We start from the raw sequence: 24,584 nt of genomic DNA, 5'->3' as shown, positions 1-24,584 counted from the left end.
TAAATGTTTAATACATTATTCACTTTAGATCACGTTGAATAATTTCTAGAGAAATCAGTACACAAGTTTATATCACAGATGATTCCAGAAACAAATAGTTTATGAGATTCTAGTTTATGAAAAGCATTAAAGGGCGTTATTGAAAAATGTTTCTCGCTAACAGTCTAATTACGAAACCTAGCTGCAAACTGGTCAGCCCCTGCTCCCTGGACCGTGACGGACGCGGGGACCCTGCTACTGTCCGCCTTGGCAGAATCTCTTCAACCTGATCAGTGGGACATTAGGAAGGGTGGATGCCCATCAGATGCCGTTATTTGAAACTATCCCCGGCAGTTCTTGTCTGATTGTAATAAAGTATCCCAGCAGTGTAGGCTTTTTCAGATTTTCAAATGTTTGGATGGTTTAGTGACTGATCCAATTTGATCCTATTTCTGTGTTTTTACCTCAATATTTAATCATGTAAGAATATGATGTCTATTACGTATGCTATGATATCAAAAACACACATTTGATATATTTGAATCCATAAACTAAACATCCCCACTTTGCCATTGCAAAATAAATCTGAAATTTTACTTAGGTACATAGGTATAGGTATATACAGTTTTTAACTAAGTACACAGCAAATGCTTATATATATTTCTTATGTAACAATGAAGTTCCGTTCGTATCCTCAAAACAGTGTCGGCCCAATCAAACTTGCATGCAATACAGCGATTACTACTCTCTTGCTGTAACCCTTGTTTGGTGGTAAACCTACACATATGTTATTTGTCATCATTCACTTGATGGTCAGTCAATGAATTTATACGGTATAATTAGTGATAAAACCACTCAGATTACCCAACAAAGGTTCCCATTTGGCATTTCTTGTGTCTGGAGTAAATACTTATCATTATAAATTGAGGTCTGATGTGGCAAAAGTATTACATCTTATGTAATACGCGCATGGAAGTGCAGTAAGAGGAATTATCAGCTGAGTTACAAAACAAACATCGATCAAAGAATTAACCGACAACACGCTGATTGATTAATTGCTTTTACCCTGCACAACGGATTTGTCAAAAGGTAGTGTTTATATATGTAGATTCACTCATCTATACTGAATACACCCTGTCGTAAAGTGCCTGTGTAAAAACAACGTCCTTCCTTCAAATGATTAACCGCCAATACATTGACTGATTGCTCATTACTGGCTAACTAAATTATTTTTTTAAAGAATGGCGGACATCATGCAATTAGTTGCCAGGTGTGCTATCTTGGGTGACCAATGGGACTATACACCAATGTGAAAAACCTCAAACAATAACTCACTTTTTCGCATATAAGACTGTTAAAAGATACATGACATGGAACAGGATACTTTGTCAGCTGCAGATGAATGGCATCTCATTCCTTTATGTGGATATTGATGGATACATTCCCCGAACAAGGTAATAGCTTGATATTGTTGCTATAACTTTAGTCTGTTTTAATTTTAATATTTGCATTTTGCTTTTATTTATTTGTTATGACATTCAACAGAATTTTTTTTTGGCCGTGAAGTGTAATAAGACAGACAACATACACTAAGTCGCACTCGGGGCGTGTCTGTGAAATATAATACACGTTGGCAATTTATAAAATGTCTAGATATTACAATCTTGTTACAAATTCACAAAGTATAAGCATTCTATAGTAAACTAATTAGGATTATAAGACAAAATATAAAGACGTACATTGACTTCGTTATCACTCCTAACATTTTTTACCACTGGCAGATGGTTAATAAAACCTGCATTGAGGATCGTAATCCAATGCTTGTTTGATCAGCATTCTTGATTTACTCCCACTTTGCCAGTAGTTAATCCGACTACAGTTAACGAATATCAGATTATAATTAACACCCTAATTAGCAAGGTCATGTCTGGATGGTTATTGCCAGTTTCTGAGGTGTCCTCTCACGCAGCCAGATTCTGTCAAAACAGGTCTCTCACATAGCCAGAGTGGGATCTGGCTGACCAGGGTTAGTGTTTTGATAAAGCATGTCCAGATGAGCCATATAGTCTGTATCAACAAAACGCTCAATTAGTGAGATTTGTGAATTTTGTATTGAGACACATTTGGATGGTATTATTTGAATTTCTTTACATTTGTCATATCATATGTGCTCAGTTTGTAAGATTAGTTAAATTTATATTAAAGTGAGATACATTGATATGGTATTATTTGAATTTCTTTACATTTTACAGAGAATGTAAATAAAAATATGCTTGGTGCAAAAGATGTAGTGTATTAAGAAAATTATGAGAAATGGTTGCTGAAAATGTTAACAAATGATGCTTCTTTGGCTGTAATATTACACACACATGGACACCACATATATGGAGTGCAAGTATCCACTTCTGAATACCAGCCTAATCATTGAGTGCTAGTAACCACTTCTAAATCCTAGTCTATTCACAAAGTCAACAATCGGTTCTAAAGTCATGGTTTTTTTTGCTGCTTGTTAAGAACCAGTTCTTAAGTCAAGCCTATTTATGTATGTTAGCATCCACTTTTTAACAGTGATAAACAGTGCCAATACCACTCAACACGTGTAGGACAAGGTAACATTTTAACTGTTACACTTGCAAATTCCATTCACATATGTATGGACCAATGGATTATAAGTGACACTGGGCGGTGGGACAGCCTTGTGGACACGAAATTGTGCAGAACTATGGATTGAGAAATAACTAAATTTTACATTGTCGTATTAGACTGGGATGCAGCAACTTGGACACTGCATTATCTAATCTTTGAAGGACTGTTGTAATATGTATTAGTTTGGGGAGCGACATTAATATAGGGGAAACACAGTTTGTCAATCTCACTGTACACTACTAGTGGTACAAGAATGAATATTGTTTAAACTATACACACACTTGCATACATCTTCAATCGTGTCGCATTGTAGATATACACTATAGCCCTAGAACAAAGGCTCACGCTTCAGTGGCTAATGCTAATTACCTGGCTGGCATCTCTCACCTAGCCATAGTGCAATGTTGTATTAACAAGACCTTTTTAGGAAGACTCTGGCTAAGTGAGAGTGAACCATTTCTGAGCGTGGTGAGCCATGAACAGTGTTCACCACATGCAAAACAATTTTAATCAATAAGTGTTCACAATTAGTATCTTCAATTATCAATTTCTTATGCTTCTCCCACTTAGTGGGATTGTAAATATTTGCATTTGATTAAAATGACATTACATGATTATAAGTTATATATGTATCATTTATTTATCTGTAACTAAATTTATAAGACTAATCATCTGCTTAAAATGATAAAAATGTTAAAGAAACATTATGTGACTATAAACTATTATGTTATATGTGTATAATTTGTTTATTTTGGATATCTGTAACTTTATATATAGCATAAATCGGATATATTTTTGTAAATTTTGTAAAATGAAATAAATTGGCAAAGTGTTGAATCCCCAACTAATCCCCTTTGTTGCACCATTAACGTTAATTAATTGCTTGACAATGAAACTGGCAAAGTGGGAGGACACCACATTCTTAAAGTACGACTTTACAAATGCCAATTTTTTGTTGATGCATAGATGGGAGTTTCCATATTTATTCCCACACCGTTATCAATATAAAAGTTACTACAACCAGGTGAATAGAAGTATATACTAGTATGCATAATGGCAACCAGCAAATTAACAGATAATTTAGCAAGTAGCACATCGTTGGATGGAGGCAGCAGGGGAGTAAGATCAACAAATTGTAAACAGGCTGATTGGATGCTAATTGAACAGCTGATTGACAGATTCTAGCTGTAAATCAACTTCAGTATGACAAAGTCGAAATCCACTCCACTGTCAAAGTGATGGAATCAATCAACATTCAATCAGCTTGTTTATCCTGAACGATGTACATCGAAATGCCGCCTTATTCAATAAACAGGGAGTTGTTATCACTTAAGTGATATGTTTCGTTATGTATTCCCATACTGTTTACTGCAGTATAAGTGAGATCTGATTCAGTTTGCGAATGACCACACTTTTGAAGATTATTTAAGTTCTACATTAGTAAACTGCATCCTAATAATTTGATTTCAGATTAAAACATCTCATTCCGAATTTGTGTAATCCTATTTCTGGTACTAAGAAATACTGTATTTTTACATATTAGATATAAATCTATCAGTACCAGTTTGATGTGTCTGGTCATGAGTTAACTAACATAATGATTATATATTTATTGTCATTACATGTGTCATTAAGCGTCATTTATGCCATTATAATGTTCTCTGATCCATTTCATCGTACAGCATTTATTTCATTCAATGTTTTGAATCTCACATGATGACATGAGAAATGTTATTGTTCCAGTTCAGTTCGTTCTTCAAGTGTTCCAACCAATATCGTCATTATGGTTACAAACGGCCTGATTTTAATACCTATCAACTTAGATGTTATATATGAGTATATGCACACACATTCACACAAAACATACGTAATTTGTGAATTCTGTTTCAGACGAAAAGAAATATCTAATTTGATAAGAAACACTACATAAAGTATCTTCCCTCACTATGAGAGAAGCATGGCATTATTCGTTAATTTTTAAATAATTTTATCTGCATAAAAGAAGGGATTATAAAAAATCTGAAACAAACTTCCGTATACTACCATTTCACCAACATTGCGACATTGACCATGGAATCATGTTAATTTCAGTCTGATTTTAATGTCATAATTATGCGAGGTTCCTCATTCACACATTCATACAAATTGACAGCTCAACACAAAACAATATGCAACCAACCAAATTCAATACAACACAACTTTCACAGCATGTGCATACCACACTGTTGATTTTGTATATTTGTATACATGCAATATTGTGTATGCATATGATGTTACATGCAATATAAGTAAAATTAAAAATGTCACCATATTTTCAAATAACTCATATTCGTATATTTGCTATTGCTATATGCAATAAACAAAATGTGATAAACTTTACTGTTTACCAACAAGCGCTGCATACTTGCTTTTCTACAACATATAGCTTTAATCCACATTGTTGTAACGATTAGTACGGTCCAGTAATTTCAATCTCAAAACAGTACGTGCAGGCAAATAGAGAACATCCCGAAGCTTGGAACTTGGTTTTCCTTCCAAAGGCCGTCTTTACTGACTTGACTCACTCATGAATTAACAAGGCAGTACGCCTTGTTAATTGGTGAATCTTAACAGCCTTGAATCACTCATCAATTAACAGGGGATTAGGTCTTGGGGCGTGCAAACTACTATCATTTACCATCACCCACCAGTTATCTCCCCTTGTGGACATTTCCAAAATTGGAAATCTCATATTTCCAAAATTGGAAATGTTTGGAAACATCATCTTTCCAAAATTGGAAATGTCTTGGAAACATCATCTTTCCAAGACATTTCCAAGCTTGTAAATGTGGACTTTTTTTCCAGTGAAAGTTGTTGGTTTGGTACCAAATTCTCTCCTGTAAACTGCCCTTTAAATGCATGGGAATGTTAAATCAATTGAAATCATAATTAGGTACACTATAGGTGAGTTGATATATTGACAACATAATACATTTATCACCTTTCTAAAGATATTAAGGCTAAAAAGCATTTTTCTAGCATTTCCGACCGTACTTTAGCCTTCATTCCGCGCTCCGTGCACCACATGTGACATAAGTCGGTCAGCCCACTATTTCAGTCCATATTTTACTTTGGCGCCAACGTATATAAACAAATTTCATGAATAGGAAGCAAAACAATTGAATATCACAACTGAACATACCTCAATGCCACATGCAGCAAGTAGGAGTCGCACGCCTTCAGCTAGTCCACGGCCATCAAAGTATGTCAGCCTTACTGTCGCCATATTGCCTAACTGTTGACCCGATCAGCTCCCTAGACTAACGCCCAGTCTCTTGGAGCATGACAGAAACAAGACAACTTAAATAACTCAAACATTTCATTTTAGCTGAATTGAAAAGGAATTCGTTTAAGATGGGAGATTCAGACTTGATTCATTTAGGGCTATAGCTGAGTCATCACACAGTGGGTAGATAATACGGCTAGGAGACTGTGCGAAAGACCATCAGCTGCCGGGTCAAAAGCCAAGAAGGCTATATGAGCTTTCTGACGAGTTGGCCTTATCGCATTACAGACCTTACAAAAGCAAGCAAAAAGTGCCAAAATTCAACAAAGCGTTAACACCATATCTCCGCCAGTTGCTACGGAAGCCTAGTGGTGCCACACTGGTATCGTATTTTGAAAATAAAATATTCTCGTTATTTCAAGTATCTGTCTATTGTTAACGAAATTTGTTAGTTCAGTTATATTTTCGTAATTTCTCGCTAGTTGTTTGTTTCAAGAACTCGTAATTTAGAGAAATCAAAATTAGGAGACAATTATTGAAATAACGAGACAGTACTATCGGGACAGCATACTTTCATCACTTGTTGTTCTGTTTGCATGCTGTGAGTGTCGATGTTTTAGGACGCCAATGCTCACCTCCAGCATCACAACACCCCAGAATGTCTAGCAATTAGTCTTGATCTTTCCCAACTTTAACACTTGTGGGACAAACTTACTCACATGACATTTCAGGGACTCATACGGAGTGAACAAATCTTTGACAAATTGTTGAGGTGGTTTGACTGTACAATTGATAAAGAATCGCTCGACCGGCCTGTGGTACAGTCCAACCAGATTACGATGCCTCTCTCGCTCGCAAGCTAGTAATGTGAAATGGAACAAGTGATACTCGAATCACGCTCAATATGTGAAGAAGAGGAAAGCAATTGACATCTTCTGTTCCAACAGTCATCAATGTTATTATTACCTGATTGATATCAGTGTTTAATTCCAATCTCATTCCGTGAAAAACTGTGAAATAATAACTAGACCGAAGTGATGGGAACATTTAATGCAACAAATGTAATTACACGTTCTTATTCACTGCCAACACGCGGTGGCTCAGAGAAATAAGACAAAACTCCCCACGTTATGGGTGAATAAATGCGTAGTGATTTAGTACAAATGCAGGTAGTCATCATGCGGTGACATACAAACAATACATTGTAACCCTTGTAGGGTGCAAAGGGCATAAGTAACAATGCAATTCTGTGCTGAAATGTAAGCATAGATTAATGAATCTATATCAAGAACACCGAAACCAATAATACTACTGGGAGGGTGGGTGGGATCAAGCATGCCGCCATTTCAACCGCTAGGACGACAAGAATTAGGTCAAGGGAGATAACTCTTATTAACATGAAGAGCGGTAACTGAAGGCCGTTGGCTTGCCGCTAAAATAAGGAACTAACATAATTCAAAACTATTTTAATAATAAAATATTACTGATAGACGTCTATTCTCATAATGATGCACATACTAATTTCATTGTGGGATTGTATTTAACAAGTGTCCAGTTTTTAATTCGGTTGAGTATACATTGAGTTCATGATATGTATGAGCAGTCTTGCTAATAAAGCTGATGTCAAATATATATTTTTTCTATATCTGCCATGGCAGCCGTTTTAAACTGATCAAAAAACATTTGTCGGCATTTTACGGAGACTGCAAATGTATGGACGAACGGTAAACCTTCCTGTGACCATTCATGGTGTGGTTTGTAATCTGATGTTGACCATACGTTGACCAACTTAATTGTAAATATGTAAGAATTTTTAGAGTATCCTATGTTCAATCCCACTTAGATTTTTCTTCATTGGAGTGCCCATATAATCCTCCCTTCCTGGCCACGTATCTCACAATGGCGGGAGTTTGCACCAGCTCCAGCCCATCAATCTCCAACAGGGGCACCTGATGAAACATTAGTTTACTACTGGGAGGGTGGGTGGGATCAAGCATGCCGCCATTTCAACCGCTAGGACGACAAGAATTAGGTCAAGGGAGATAACTCTTATTAACACGAAGAGCGGTAACTGAAGGCCGTTGGCTTGCCGCTAAAATAAGGAACTAACATCATTAAAAACTATTTTAATAATAAAATATTACTTTAATTCCAATCTCATTCCGTGAAAAACTGTGAAATAATAACTAGACCGAAGTGATGGGAATATTTAATGCAACAAGTGTAATTACACGTTCTTATTCCCTGCCAACATGCGGTGGCTCAGAGAAATAAGAAAAAAACTCCCAGCCCAGAAGAGATTGGACTAAAGTAATAAACATGAAGTGAAGTAGATACAAAGACATCAAAAAAACCTTCTCAATAAGTATCTAACAACTGGGGAGAGATGTTCCAAACTTTTGTAAAGCTTCTAATTTTGTTACTGATTGAATGTTAATGTATCTCAAGTAAGCTGGGCTTTTCCAAAAGCCTATGTCTTGAATTATCTCTCCCGGCATCTCCTGCTTGAATGCCCAGCTTGCTCCACCCCCTTCGAAATGAATGTCCAGTGATTCGCATCGAAGGGTCGGTCTCGTGCAGTATGTGATTAACAGTCTCTAAAAACACACTCTCTTTCAATGCCTCACGTTGATTGTTACACAACAAAGGTCCCGCTCCATCATCAAGACCATGTAGCTGTAGGAGGTTTACCATAGCTGACACCGGGTCTAATGGATGGGATTCAATCGCCGGCAGTATTACCTGCAGACGCTTCTCACGAAATTGTAATGTCTTAGACCAGCGTAGAGTCACGCACATACCCCCCCTCTATTGTTGATACATCACACAGTCTTATGTCTCTATCCACACTAATAATAATAATAATAATTGATTTATAGAGCGCCTATTTCCAAAAGATATTGCTCAATGGCGCTATGAAGAGAAAAGATTGTAGACAATGTCTATGGAAAAGAGAGTTTGAACAGATGAGTTTTGAGGGCAGTTTTGAAAGCATCAGCAGATTCTATTTCTTTTAGGGTGACTGGTAGAATGTTCCAGAGATAGGGGGCTGCAGCAGAGAACGCTCTTGATCCCATGGCTGTTTTGACATGAGGCTGTGTAAGCAGTAAGGAGTTTGATGAGCGGAGTAATCGGCTTGGAACATGGAGATGAATGAGGCTTTTAAGATATTGAGAAAACATGTTTTCATAGATGCAGCTGTGTGTAAGAAGAAGAAGTTTGTATTGAATTCTGCTTGATACAGGAAGCCAGTGAAGAGTTTGGAGGATAGGTGTCACAGTTTGGTAGCGTGGTGCACGGGCAACAACACGGGCGGCTGAATGCTGAATCCGTTGGAGTTGTGAAAGGAGCTGTTGAGGAATGTTGTAATAGAGGGAGTTGCAGTAATCAAGTTTAGAGAGAACAAGGCTGGACGTTAGAAGCTGCGCGGTGTTGAAGTCTAAGAGGGTTCGGATCTTGCTAATATTGAAGATATGGTAGAAACATCCTTTGCTGAGTGATTTGATTTGATTTTCTAATGACATTGTTGATTGAAAGATGACACCAAGATTTTTTGCAGAGTCGGACTGCGTGATAACATCTTGTCCAATTTCAAGAGATAAACTGTCAGGCACTTTGGAAAGTTGATGCCTGGATCCGATGGTTAAGAACTCAGTCTTTGTGTCATTCAATTTCAGAAAGTTCAAGGTCATCCAGTCTCTTATTTCAGCAATACACTAAACACAGTTCTGCATAAGAAATTGCCCGGTCAGAGCATACCGTAAAATCCCAGCAGGCAACCCATGAATATTGATGCCCCAAGCAGAGTGTCCAGTTTCAATCTTGAACGGACTGAGAGCAGCATCTCTGGTGTCACGGGTACAGCCCCTGCTTGTGAATCTCCTAGTTCACGTCTGGCGCCTCGCAAGGCTTGTCTAATTTGCCAACTATCTTTGACGGGGTCATTGTAGCCATGCCAGAGATGAACATTTGTCACTATACACAAATATTGGCGAACACTTGCATATTTGAAACATTTCACATCAACAAGATACACAATATACTGCAACAAATGAGCTTCCAAAACGGGAACTGGTTCTATCTGTAGTAATCTACAGAAGTCTAGAAAACACTTGAGTTGACTGGAGTACGTTTTTGACGTTGTCTGTGCCTATCCGTTCATAAGTAGTCTATTAGCCGACGCCTTCAGCATGGTCTGCAGACTTTCCCCACCTAGAAGTGAGGAATTTACTTGACATGTGACACAACAATAAGTCCCTGGAAATATACATCATCTGCATACTTGGTATTAATTTAAATAATTCAGATAGTCTACCGTTTGTAGTCAAACGGGAAATACAGTCAACTAGCACATTTTGTGAGCCTGGTAGGTACTGAGCTTGAAGAGAAAAATTATACGTAGCTTGCAACCACACAAGATATCTCAAGTAACTCATCATAAATGGAGATCTAGATGTTTTCTTATTAATAATAGACTTGGCTGTGATATTGTCTGTTTTCACCACAATCTTCTTATTCTGCCATGCTGATGACCACCTTTGAGCAGACAAAATAATTATCATGGCCTCTTTTACATTAATATGTTCTGATTCCATAACAGGCATGTCAAGTCTCCAATTTACATAGAAGAAATCTCCATTATAATATGCACCACCTCCGGTCATGCATGCATCTGTTTGTAAAGTATTGATAGGCCTTGGGTCAAGGAACTTCTGTTTTCCATTGAAAGTTTTGAAGAACTGTGACCACCACCAAATGTCTGCCATAAAATCACTGTCTAAGTTAACTTTGTCATTGGAGTCTCGAAGTAGATTCTTTAGATTCAGAATTCTACGAAGAAATGTTCGTCCACCTTGAACAACCATTGCTGCCCAACTCATTTTCCCTACCAATTTCTCCAGCTGTTTCTTGCTGGCCCGCTTGGGCTCTTTGTAACTCTGCAACACTTCGGTTAAATCACACACCTTCTCGTCTGGTAATCTCAACACACACTGCACTGTATCAATTTCAACTCCAAGGAAAGTGAGTCTCTTGGTTGGCCCTTCTACCTTATTCCAATTGATATTGAAACCTAACCGACGTAATAGTTGCACAAGTAATGTTAGTGCTTGTACACAAGTATTCATGTCATCACACACTATCAGAAAATCATCCAAGTAAGCGATGGCATCCAATCCATACCGGTTTTTCATGATTCTACACACAGCTGCTGTTAATGACTGAAAGATCTTGGGACTTTTAGAGGCTCCAAAGGGTAATTTTGCATCATAGAAATAAGTAAGTTCTGTGTCCCCCTTAAACCGCCAGGCCAAACCAGTGTATTGATAATTAGAAGGATGAATTCTAACTGACCTGTAAACACTTTTCAAGTCAAGTTTTGCAATATAACTCCCTTCCTTGATTAATTTGGTTGCGTGTCGAAGGTCCATATAATCACAGTCACATGAAGTCATGAAGCTGCTCATTCCTTTACCAGCCGGCAAACTGCCGTCATGAATTAATCTCACTTTTCCATTGGATTTTGGGATTGCACCAATGGCACTTACAATTTTTGGTTTAGATGATACTTTAACATAATTCCCTAAACTCATTTCTTCTAAAATTTGTTGTTCAACCAACAACTTGCTTTCCATTGCTGATCTATGATCTTAGAAATACAATGTTCAGTCTCACCACTCACATCATCATCATCAATAAGTTTAAAACCATTTGCAACCCCATCAAGTATATAGTCTCTATCTGGATCTGTGAATGGTAGCAGCTCCTCCCAAGCAGCAAAATTTAATGAGTTGAATTCCCTTGTGACATCGACTGGCCGTTTTTTGGATATAAACGGTCTTCTCTAGGTGATCCACGAAAGGATCCCTGGTCAGCAGTAAGGTCATGGTCTAACTTGCTGTGCCTTCCAAAACAAACACTACAGACATGCCTCAGTTTGCACAGTTCATCTCGACAAAATGTGAAATTGTACCGCCTAGCTACATATTTCTTGACCATTAGGTGTGAAAGGTCCGCGTGGTCTATACGGACGTCTGTTGTTGCGTGATTGCTCATTCTGCCTCAACAGTTCTTTAGTTGTACCATCGGATTTTTGGACCAATTGATGGTCCCGGATGTCTTGTGATGGCGTTCCCCAACGAAACCCTTCCTTGGCTTGGAGCATACGATATTCCTTATCGTATAGCACAACACTTTGCCAAATATACTTGGATGAGTACCTAGCAATGTCCTGCATATACTTGAGATAACTATCAACATCATCATTGTCGAATGCACCTTTCTGGACCTGGTCACGCAATAATCCTAAATTTGCATACATCCACATGTCCAATGATATCTTAGATAGGTTTGTAGATTTTTTTCCTACATCGATGCTAACACCTCCCCCTAGATCGACTGTTTGTCTTGCCGTATCCAGTGAATTGACCCATAGAAAATTTGTGTAGTCTAAATGTTTGTTATTACCATTGGCGCCGCTATCTTGACGTCTTTGACCTTCACTTTGGTTGACCTCTCTGTTCACGTGATCGTCCTGTTCACAAGTCAGTTTCACCTTTAATCTGTCAATTTCTCTTCTGAGTTCGGCTTTCTTGTCTTCTAACCTGAGTTGATGTAACTCTTCACTTAATCGTCTATATTCAGAATCAAAGTCATTTTTCTCAACGCCAGCAGGAGCTGTCATGGCGTCTGTCGACAAGGACACAGGGGACACTCGTGTAAGGCTTGATCTTCCTTGTTTCTGCGATACTGGACTTTTCAAAGCTTCCATCACGTCTTGCATCCGGTTACCAGCGGTCTTGCGCTTGGGTTTTACCTCCTGTATACTTTCTGCCATTATGTTTTTCTTTACCAATTGACTGATTTTTCGTCACGATAGATCAAGCATGCCGCCATTTCAACCGCTAGGACGACAAGAATTAGGTCAAGGGAGATAACTCTAAATAACATGAAGAGCGGTAACTTAAGGCTGTTGGCTTGCCGCTAAAATAAGGAACTAACATAATTCAAAACTATTTTAATAATAAAATATTACTGATAGACGTCTATTCTCATAATGATGCACATACTAATTTCATTGTGGGATTGTATTTAACAAGTGTCCAGTTTTTAATTCGGTTGAGTATACATTGAGTTCATGATATGTATGAGCAGTCTTGCTAATAAAGCTGATGTCAAATATATATTTTTTCTATATCTGCCATGGCAGCCGTTTTAAACTGATCAAAAAACATTTGTCGGCATTTTACGGAGACTGCAAATGTATGGACGAACGGTAAACCTTCCTGTGACCATTCATGGTGTGGTTTGTAATCTGATGTTGACCATACGTTGACCAACATAATTGTAAATATGTAAGAATTTTTAGAGTATCCTATGTTCAATCCCACTTAGATTTTTCTTCATTGGAGTGCCCATATAATCCTCCCTTCCTGGCCACGTATCTCACAATGGCGGGAGTTTGCACCAGCTCCAGCCCATCAATCTCCAACAGGGGCACCTGATGAAACATTAGTTTCCCATCTGTAACAAACATACATTCAGCATATATTTAGATTATCTCTATTTGTAAAACATGGAATGGACCTAAGAAATAACTTGTTGAATGGGATTTCAGATTTACCTTACTCTAAAACGTCCTCCTGATTACCACCAATTGTTAAATGACTGTTATATTTTATCATTTCCACTGTATCTACTAATCGGTATATTCTCAACCAGTGTATTTATGTAAACGTGTATGTGGGCTGATGGCCTTTGATACAATAAAACACCTTTGACTTGACTTGACTTGACATAGAGCTATCACCTGTTTATATGCAAGTATAATGCAGGATTTTAATTTACTTTACCTTGACTGTATATATTATAGTGTGGTTGGACTGTATGTCGTGGTTGGGTGGTTGCATGGTGTAGGAATCAGTGAAAAAGCATGCAAGGTGATGTAAGGTCAAACGCATGGGAAATGTGACAATATAAGGTGCATGTAGGTTATTCTTAGTAATGCTGTAAACATTCTGAGTATATAATCGTATAATTGATAAGGTGAGGTGAGGTGAAATTGGGTTTAACATCGTGCTTGAGAATATTTCGCTCATATGACGACATGCATGCGTGTGTATGTGTATGTGCGGCTGCTTGTACTAGCCCAGACTAAAGCTGGTTTTATAGTGGTAGCCCACTGAGATACCATGCCGTAATGAAGCATGAATACCCAACTCAGACACATTATACTAACTCCGAGCCGACCAGTCCTTGTTGTACCCATTAATGCCGAGCGCCAGGCAGGGACCAACAAGTACCATATTTTAACGTCTTTTGGTACGACGCGGCCGGGGATCGAACCCTTCCGCTCTCCGGGCGGACGCTCTAACCACTACACCACGGACGCGGTCATATAATTGATAAGCACACCCTATACTGACATTGTAAATTGTTACACTCGCACCTTCTGGGCGCGTCGCTCAATCACTGCTATTGAGTATGGGTTTCGTCGATGAATTTGGATGATGAACGTTGGTCAGACGAATGATGGAATATATTTTAAGTATCAACATTTTCACCACTATATATTTTGCAAAGTTACTTATTTCTGGGAGAATAAACATGATTACCTTCCAGTAACTTTTCATATTCTTGCCTCTCTTGGAGCAATGTTTCGGTGAACTGAAAAAGACCTTGAGTTAATTGTAACCTCAAATTGCCTTCAAAATGTATACTGAACAGCAAAAGAAACGCAAGTCTGACTTTTTGTCAAGTTTTTAAATAGAAGACAACCAAAATATTTTGTCTTATCACATATTCTATAAACAACACTATCAATTTAACAGCTGGAAATTGCTGTTGACATTGAATTGCAAGAAGTTCAAATTGATCACAGTCCGTCCAATGGAGATATCCCTGAACGCGAAAAGTGACAGTCTCTTTAGTAGCGCTTATAGCCACCTTGAGCTTGCACACGGGCCGTGCAACGTTGCCTCATTGAGTTCACTATGAAAGTCTGAAAGAAGGCCTGAGGCAAGTGGTTCCACTCAAACACAAGTCTCTGTTCAAACTGTGCAAGTGTGACTGGCTGTCTACCTGCAGCAATCCCACGTCCAATTTCGTCCCAGAATGTTCAATGGGAGCCATATCCGGGGAATGAGACAGCCATGGAAGAATGTTAATGTTGTTCTGAGCCAGATAATCCATCGACACCCTTGCCGTGTGAGGGCTGTAAACGTCGCTGACGTTGTTGACGTGTCAAAATTGGCCCCACATATGGCCGTCGGCAGTGGATTCCAGCAGCTCGAAGACGGCACCTAATCGTATCACTGGACACTCCCCTTGACCCATGAACTAAGGCTGATGATACTGTTGCTGCTTGAGTTCGGTTCCTTAGATGAGTGACCCGGATGAACCAACCTTGCGCATGAGTTGTCATTCGTGTCCGTCCTGTACGGGGACGATCAGCAGCAACCCCGGTTTGCTGATGACGTTGAGCAAGTCGTGTAAGGGTGGTAAGATGACAGCCCAACTGTCTAGCTACAGCGGTTGCAGAGCTACCTCCATGCAACTTTCCAATGGCCATTCCCCTCTCCTCTGCCGTTACTCTAGGCATCGTTTCTGTCGCGTGTACACCTCCTAGCGTCAATACTGAACTGTTTTTGACGCAAACCTTTATAAAGGAGACATCAGAGTGAAATGCATGATTCCATCCAGAACCGTCGATGAACGTGCCAAAATTATGGTTTTTCTGCACCGTGGGTGTGTTTGTACGAATGTTTCACATGAACGTCAAATTGCATGACATCATATCATCTGGAATCATTACGTCACTTTACCATGAACTATCCATCAACATGAACGCTTACTTTTATGAGATTCATTTTTTTCGAAATTTGCGTTTGTACGCTCAGCATGGGTTGCTGGAAATTCTAACAGGGCAGATGCAGCTTAAAAGGAACGTTTCAGTTGAATACTTACAGCAAAGACAACACATAGTTTTCGACTCCCCATGGGTACAACGTTTGAAGCCAATATCTGGTGTCCCCCGACGTGATCTTGCTGGAATATTTCTAAACTCACTAACTCTCTCCATTAAAATATATTCGGGGTCTTATAATATAGTTAAGATGGCACTGCTGATGTGCATTGTTGCAGTTGGTTATTAATGTTTGCAACGACGTCGTGCGTGGACCGGCTAGCCTTCATTCAGAATACTGCATATGCAACGCGCTCCGTGCACCACATCTGATTGAAGTAGGTCAGTCTTCCCCTCTACAGCTGATACATTATATTTCCACCCGATCGGAGGATGCCTTCACTATTTCAGTCCATATTGTCCTTTGGCTCCAACGTATATAAACAAATTTCATGAATAGGAAGCAAAACAATTGACTATCACAACTGAACGTACCTCATTGCCACATGCAGCAAGTAGGAGTCGCACGCCTTCAGCTAGTCCACGGCCATCAAAGTATGTCAGCCTTACTGTCGCCATATTGCATAACTGTTGACGCAATCAGCTCCCTAGACTAACGCCCAGTCTCTTGGAGCATGACATAGAAACAAAACAACTTAAATAACTCAAGCATTTCATTTTAGCTGAATTGAAAAGGAATTCGTTTAAGATGGGAGATTCAGACTTGATTCATTTAGGGCTATAGCTGAGTCATCACACAGTGGGTAGATAATACGGCTAGGAGACTGTGCGAAAGACCATCAGCTGCCGGGTCAAAAGCCAAGAAGGCTATATGAGCTTTCTGACGAGTTCGCCTTATCGCATTACAGACCTTACAAAAGCAAGCAAAAAGTGCCAAAATTCAACAAAGCGTTAACACCATATCTCCGCCAGTTGCTACGGAAGCCTAGTGGTGCCACACTGGTATCATATTTTGAAAATAAAATATTCTCGTTATTTCAAGTATCTGTCTATTATGACCGAAATTTGTTAGTTCAGTTATATTTTCGTAATTTCTCGCTAGTTGTGTTTGTTTCAAGAACTCGTAATTTAGAGAAATCAAAATTAGGAGACAATTATTGAAATAACGAGACAGTACTATCGGGACAGCATACTTTCATCATTTGTTCTGTTTGCATGCTGTGAGTGTCGATGTTTTAGGACGCCAATGCTCACCTCCAGCATCACAACACCCCAGAATGTCTAGCAATTAGTCTTGATCTTTCCCAACTTTAACACTTGTGGGACAAACTTACTCACATGACATTTCAGGGACTCATACGGAGTGAACAAATCTTTGACAAATTGTTGAGGTGGTTTGACTGTACAATTGATAAAGAATCGCTCGACCGGCCTGTGGTACAGTCCAACCGGATTACGATGCCTCTCTCGCTCGCAAGCTAGTAATGTGACATGGAACAAGTGATACTCGAATCACGCTCAATATGTGAAGAAGAGGAAAGCAATTGACATCTTCTGTTCCAACAGTCATCAATGTTATTATTACCTGATTGATAACAGTGTGATAGACGTCTATTCTCATAATGATGCACATACTAATTTCATTGTGGGATTGTATTTAACAAGTGTCCAGTTTTTTAATTCGGTTGAGTATACATTGAGTTCATGATATGTATGAGCAGTCTTGCTAATTAAGCTGATGTCAAAACCGGATATATATTTTTTCTATATCTGCCATGGCAGCCGTTTTAAACTGATCAAAAAAACATTTGTCGGCATTTTACGGAGACTGCAAATGTATGGACGAACGGTAAACCTTCCTGTGACCATTCATGGTGTGGTTTGTAATCTGATGTTGACCATACGTTGACCAACATAATTGTAAATATGTAAGGAATTTTTAGAGTATCCTATGTTCAATCCCACTTAGATTTTTCTTCATTGGAGTGCCCATATAATCCTCCCTTCCTGGCCACGTATCTCACAATGGCGGGAGTTTGCACCAGCTCCAGCCCATCAATCTCCAACAGGGGCACCTGATGAAACATTAGTTTCCCATCTGTAACAAACATACATTCAGCATATATTTAGATTATCTCTATTTGTAAAACATGGAATGGACCTAAGAAATAACTTGTTGAATGGGATTTCAGATTTACCTTACTCTAAAACGTCCTCCTGATTACCACCAATTGTTAAATGACTGTTATATTTTTATCATTTCCACTGTATCTACTAATCGGTATATTCTCAACCAGTGTATTTATGTAAACGTGTATGTGGGCTGATGGCCTTTGATACAATAAAACACCTTTGACTTGACTTGACTTGACATAGAGCTATCACCTGTTTATATGCAAGTATAATGCAGGATTTTAATTTACTTTACCTTGACTGTATATATTATAGTGTGGTTGGACTGTATGTCGTGGTTGGGTGGTTGCATGGTGTAGGAATCAGTGAAAAAGCATGCAAGGTGATGAACGGTTCAAACGCATGGGAAATGTGACAATATAAGGTGCATGTAGGTTATTCTTAGTGAATTGTACTGACTGACTGAGTTTAGTTTTACGCCGCTTTTAGCAATATTTCAGCAATATCACGGCGGGGGACACCAGAAATGGGCTTAACACATTGTGCCCATGTGGGGAATCGAACCCGGGTTTTCGGCGTGACGATCCAACGCTTTAACCACTAGGCTACCCCACCGCCCCTAGTGAATTGTAATGCTGTAAACATTCTGAGTATATAATCGAATAATTGATAAGGTGGGGTGTTGTGAAATTGGGTTTAACATCGTGCTTGAGAATATTTCGCTCATATGACGACGTGCATGCGTGTGTATGTGTATGTGCGGCTGCTTGTACTAGCCCAGGCTTAAGCTGATTTTATAGTGGTAGCCCACTGAGATACCATGCCGCAGTGAAGCATGAATACCCAACTCAGACACATTATACTGACTCCGAGCCGACCAGTAATTGTACCCATTAATGCCGAGCGCCAGGCAGGGACCAACAAGTACCATATTTTAACGTCTTTTGGTACGACGCGGCCGGGGATCGAACCCTTCCGCTCTCCGGGCGGACGCTCTAACCACTACACCACGGACGCGGTCATATAATTGATAAGCACACCCTATACTGACATTGTAAATTGTTACACTCGCACCTTCTGGGCGCGTCGCTCAATCACTGCTATTGAGTATGGGTTTCGTCGATGAATTTGGATGATGAACGTTGGTCAGTCGAATGATGGAATATATTTTAAGTATCAACATTTTCACCACTATATATTTTGCAAAGTTACTTATTTCTGGGAGAATAAACATGATTACCTTCCAGTAACTTTTCATATTCTTGCCTCTTGGAGCAATGTTTCGGTGAACTGAAAAAGACCTTGAGTTAATTGTAACCTCAAATTGCCTTCAAAATGTATACTGAACAGCAAAAGAAACGCAAGTCTGACTTTTTGTCAAGTTTTTAAATAGAAGACAACCAAAATATTTTGTCTTATCACATATTCTATAAATAACACTATCAATTTAACAGCTGGAAATTGCTGTTGACATTGAATTGCAAGAAGTTCAAATTGATCACAGTCCGTCCAATGGAGATATCCCTGAACGCGAAAAGTGACAGTCTCTTTAGTAGCGCTTATAGCCACCTTGAGCTTGCACACGGGCCGTGCAACGTTGCCTCATTGAGTTCACTATGAAAGTCTGAAAGAAGGCCTGAGGCAAGTGGTTCCACTCAAACACAAGTCTCTGTTCAAACTGTGCAAGTGTGACTGGCTGTCTACCTGCAGCAATCCCACGTCCAATTTCGTCCCAGAATGTTCAATGGGAGCCATATCCGGGGAATGAGACAGCCATGGAAGAATGTTAATGTTGTTCTGAGCCAGATAATCCATCGACACCCTTGCCGTGTGAGGGCTGTAAACGTCGCTGACGTTGTTGACGTGTCAAAATTGGCCCCACATATGGCCGTCGGCAGTGGATTCCAGCAGCTCGAAGACGGCACCTAATCGTATCACTGGACACTCCCCTTGACCCATGAACTAAGGCTGATGATACTGTTGCTGCTTGAGTTCGGTTCCTTAGATGAGTGACCCGGATGAACCAACCTTGCGCATGAGTTGTCACTCGTGTCCGTCCTGTACGGGGACGATCAGCAGCAACCCCGGTTTGCTGATGACGTTGAGCAAGTCGTGTAAGGGTGGTAAGATGACAGCCCAACTGTCTAGCTACAGCGGTTGCAGAGCTACCTCCATGCAACATTCCAATGGCCATTCCCCTCTCCTCTGCCGTTACTCTAGGCATCGTTTCTGTCGCGTGTACACCTCCTAGCGTCAATACTGAACTGTTTTTGACGCAAACCTTTATAAAGGAGACATCAGAGTGAAATGCATGATTCCATCCAGAACCGTCGATGTACGTGCCAAAATTATGGTTTTTCTGCACCGTGGGTGTGTTTGTACGAATGTTTCATATGAACGTCAAATTGCATGACATCATATCATCTGGAATCATTACGTCAATTTACCATGAACTATCCATCAACATGAACGCTTACTTTTATGAGATTCATATTTTTCGAAATTTGCGTTTGTACGCTCAGCATGGGTTGCTGGAAATTCTAACAGGGCAGATGCAGCTTAAAAGGAACGTTTCAGTTGAATACTTACTGCAAAAACAACACATAGTTTTCGACTCCCCATGGGTACAACGTTTGAAGCCAATATCTGGTGTCCCCCGACGTGATCTTGCTGGAATATTTCTAAACTCACTAACTCTCTCCATTAAAATATATTCGGGGTCTTATAATGTAGTTAAGACGGCACTGCTCATGTGCAATGTTGCAGTTGGTTATTAATGTTTGCAACGACGTCGTGCGTGGACCGGCTAGCCTTCATTCAGAATACTGCATATGCAACGCGCTCCGTGCACCACATCTGATTGAAGTAGGTCAGTCTTCCCCTCTACAGCTGATACATTATATTTCCACCCGATCGGAGGATGCCTTCACTATTTCAGTCCATATTGTCCTTTGGCTCCAACGTATATAAACAAATTTCATGAATAGAAAGCAAAACAATTGAATATCACAACTGAACGTACCTCATTGCCACATGCAGCAAGTAGGAGTCGCACGCCTTCAGCTCGTCCACGGCCATCAAAGTATGTCAGCCTTACTGTCGCCATATTGCATAACTGTTGACGCAATCAGCTCCCTAGACTAACGCCCAGTCTCTTGGAGCATGACATAGAAACAAAACAACTTAAATAACTCAAGCATTTCATTTTAGCTGAATTGAAAAGGAATTCGTTTAAGATGGGAGATTCAGACTTGATTCATTTAGGGCTATAGCTGAGTCATCACACAGTGGGCAGATAATACGGCTAGGAGACTATGCGAAAGACCATCAGCTGCCGGGTCAAAAGCCAAGAAGGCTATATGAGCTTTCTGACGAGTTCGCCTTATCGCATTACAGACCTTACAAAAGCAAGCAAAAAGTGCCAAAATTCAACAAAGCGTTAACACCATATCTCCGCCAGTTGCTACGGAAGCCTAGTGGTGCCACACTGGTATCATATTTTGAAAATAAAATATTCTCGTTATTTCAAGTATCTGTCTATTATGACCGAAATTTGTTAGTTCAGTTATATTTTCGTAATTTCTCGCTAGTTGTGTTTGTTTCAAGAACTCGTAATTTAGAGAAATCAAAATTAGGAGACAATTATTGAAATAACGAGACAGTACTATCGGGACAGCATACTTTCATCATTTGTTCTGTTTGCATGCTGTGAGTGTCGATGTTTTAGGACGCCAATGCTCACCTCCAGCATCACAACACCCCAGAATGTCTAGCAATTAGTCTTGATCTTTCCCAACTTTAACACTTGTGGGACAAACTTACTCACATGCGTTTCAGGGACTTATAGGGAGTGAACAAATCTTTGACAAATCGTTGAGGTGGTTTGACTGTACAATTGATAAAGAATCGCTCGACCGGCCTGTGGTACAGTCCAACCGGATTACGATGCCTCTCTCGCTCGCAAGCTAGTAATGTGATATGGAACAAGTGATACTCGAATCACGCTCAATATGTGAAGAAGAGGAAAGCAAAATTACAACATAAAAGTGACTATGACTTCAAATGGATGATTCTGCACTTTGGACATTAAAAGAAAGGCATTTAATTCACTGTGTAAGAAATTATTGAATACTGAGAACACTATTGACCGCCTTCAATATACAATCAGATACTGTTGAAAAGGGTTATATTGACTTGTTAACTGTATGTGAATATATTTTGAATGACGGAGGACATTATTCTTCTCTTGTGTCGACAAATACAGTACCAGAAGAGCTTGTAGATTTCTTGACCAAATTAGACCGTAACACTGAATGTTTTAAACATTTTCAATATGACATTTTTGCATGGTTGCAAGAAAGAAAACCAGATAGATGGCAAAAGGCACAGATTGAAGTGCATCAATTTCTCGTTAGTTTAGTTTGTATCAGGAACTCGAAATTTCGAGGAAGAAATGAAAGTTAGGGGAACATAACTGAAATAAGGAGACTATACTTTCACAGATCATTATCAAGATGAAGATAATTTTTTTGTACTTAGGCCTCCGGACCGTATATATAGTATTATAATGACATGAAAAGTATGGACTGTGCAAATAGTGAAAAGCATCATAACATTGTGAAATTAGTTGCCAGAAGAATTCAGACTCTTCCTTAATGTCAACGAATGTATTTAAAATAGGGCTAATTTTACATGAAACGATTCTTTTTCTGATGATAAAAATCTGATAAGTGTTCCCTTGTAGGGTGACACAAATATTTCTGTGGAATATACTCCCTCCTAAGATCGACATATGTATCACATGTAAATAGGACAGCATACTGACATCATTTGTTGTCCCAGTTGCATTCCCCGAGTGGCGATGTTTGGTCCCTAGAATCCCTAGAATGCCATGGCTAGCGAGGAGTCTTGACCTTTACCAACTTGATCCCTATCGTCCTTGAATACAGTTGACGGTCAACAGATTTACTGCCATACATCATTACCGTTTATTTATTATACCTTCTGAATATTTGGCGAAAGCAGGCGACAGCAGGCGACAGGTTTCTTTGCAAGTGTCAACACGACTGATCCAAAAATCTTCCCGATGGAGAGGCGGATTTCAGGTAAAATATTATCGTGTACCACACATATCTTTTTTTTTGGTGCAAAAAGCACCTCGCCCAAACAATCTTTAGTCTTAATAATGGACACCACCGAAAAAACGAAGGGTCTAATAATAGCTGATTTCGCACGACTTGATAACATGGCGTCCAGAGCATACCATTCTCCCTCTTATTGCCTTGATGTGGAGACGTGTTTTGAATTTAAGAGAACCCTTTTGGTTTTGGGGTTTTTTAGTCTGTATCATTAAACACAAAAAGATAGGTCACTATGTATAATAAATTAAGTCCTATTTGACGTGGAAAGCAGGACCTTCACTCCATATGTTGCGACTGTCGTTGCCAGTGTAATGTGAAAGTTAATGTCTCTCGGAGTTACTTTCAACTTTACATGGCAGAAACGAAATACAGATCACCCGTCTATATCTACAGCTAAGAATACTGAACATCGTTTCCCTTCTCTAAGGGTGAGAGTATCTCAGGTGAGGCCCGGCTCGGTATCAACATACACGCTTACGGGATCACAATACTTAACTTTGGCTGATCCAGATCTATACCATCTTTCGAGTGAGGATCACATGGATCACAGCCACCATTCTAATAAGAGATGTAATGAATAACAAGTTTAACAGTATCAATATCTGTCACTTTGCTTCACATTACCATTCGACCAGGAGACTACGTGATCAGTCTCAAATTACAAGACGCATATGTACCATTTGACGAGGAGCATCATCAGTACTTTGGCTGCATTATCAAAGAGATACGCTATAGATTGAAGCCACGTGGTTACCCAGCAGTATCTCAAAACCAGTCAGAAGGTTCCTTCATCGTCAAGGGATAGTCTTTGAAGCCTACATCGACCACATAGAAGGACACTGACCATATTATGTTTAGAAGCATATCGAATTCACAAAGACGTTGTTTGGTCCACTGTGTTGGCCGGTGAATGCACAATTCCAAAGGCATGATTCATCTTCCAACACCATTACACAAACATCACCAGTGCTGTGGAGTGAAATGCCTTTGCAGAAATCTTCATGATGCCATTTGCATCGTCCCACAACTTGTTCGTCGACGATCCGTCGATTTGGGTGCACACCTTCTGGATCAGCAAAAAACAGGATATTGGTCTGCAGACAAATGAAACAGTTTTGAGTTCAAGGCAGTAGAGTTAGCAATAACCAGAAATTCTCTCTCCATACTGGACCCACACGTATTGGATCAGGATGCGTATATTTTACCGGCGGCATTATAAGGTAGAACTAAGCACAGTAATAGTGCCAGGATTGCCTGTCCTCAACAGACAATCACGACGTGTGATGTTCAGTCGTCAATCCAGCGCGTTCCAATATTCTGTTATCAGACACTCAAGCACACGGTTATGATAAGCTCATTTGTACCATTCTGATGCATATTTATTACAGTAAAATATTCGTCATGTTTCTGGTCTTTCTTTGGTCATTGGTCACCATGTGATGATCGGATGGCACAGCGTATGTTCTGTAACCTTTGTTATTTCCCCGGTCTGGTTCTCGACTACTGACAAAACCACCCTGTCATAGTGTTCACGGATGAAACACAATATTAGAAAATA

The 24,584-nt window shown here is 39.5% G+C and overlaps 1 protein-coding gene and 1 long non-coding RNA gene across 2 annotated transcripts in view; both read right to left on the bottom strand.

Annotated features, from left to right (window-relative positions):
- Positions 1–21,006, bottom strand: part of LOC124280615 (glutathione S-transferase A4-like) — a 31,407-nt gene extending 10,401 nt beyond the window's left edge. The window contains exons 1-5 of the mRNA XM_046716597.1: positions 20,919–21,006; positions 14,503–14,565; positions 13,271–13,411; positions 12,356–12,577; positions 5,807–5,913 (exon numbers count right to left, since the gene is read on the bottom strand). Of these exons, the coding sequence (XP_046572553.1) occupies positions 5,807–5,913; positions 12,356–12,577; positions 13,271–13,411; positions 14,503–14,565; positions 20,919–20,991 (606 nt within the window). The 5' untranslated portion in view covers positions 20,992–21,006. The remainder of the gene's footprint in view (positions 1–5,806; positions 5,914–12,355; positions 12,578–13,270; positions 13,412–14,502; positions 14,566–20,918) is intronic.
- On the bottom strand, positions 17,733–19,156 carry LOC124280584. Its single transcript, XR_006899716.1, has 2 exons — positions 19,126–19,156; positions 17,733–17,850 (listed from the first exon to the last, which is right to left on the bottom strand). It is a non-coding gene; the product is annotated as an uncharacterized LOC124280584 (long non-coding RNA).
- Positions 21,007–24,584: the final 3,578 nt, after the last annotated feature.

Source organism: Haliotis rubra, unplaced genomic scaffold (assembly GCF_003918875.1).
Source record: "Haliotis rubra isolate DU_JTF1 unplaced genomic scaffold, ASM391887v1 Scf27, whole genome shotgun sequence".
Lineage (NCBI taxonomy): Eukaryota > Metazoa > Mollusca > Gastropoda > Lepetellida > Haliotidae > Haliotis > Haliotis rubra.
Note: the sequence above shows the minus strand (reverse complement) of the source record. Positions and strands in the feature narration are given on the sequence as shown.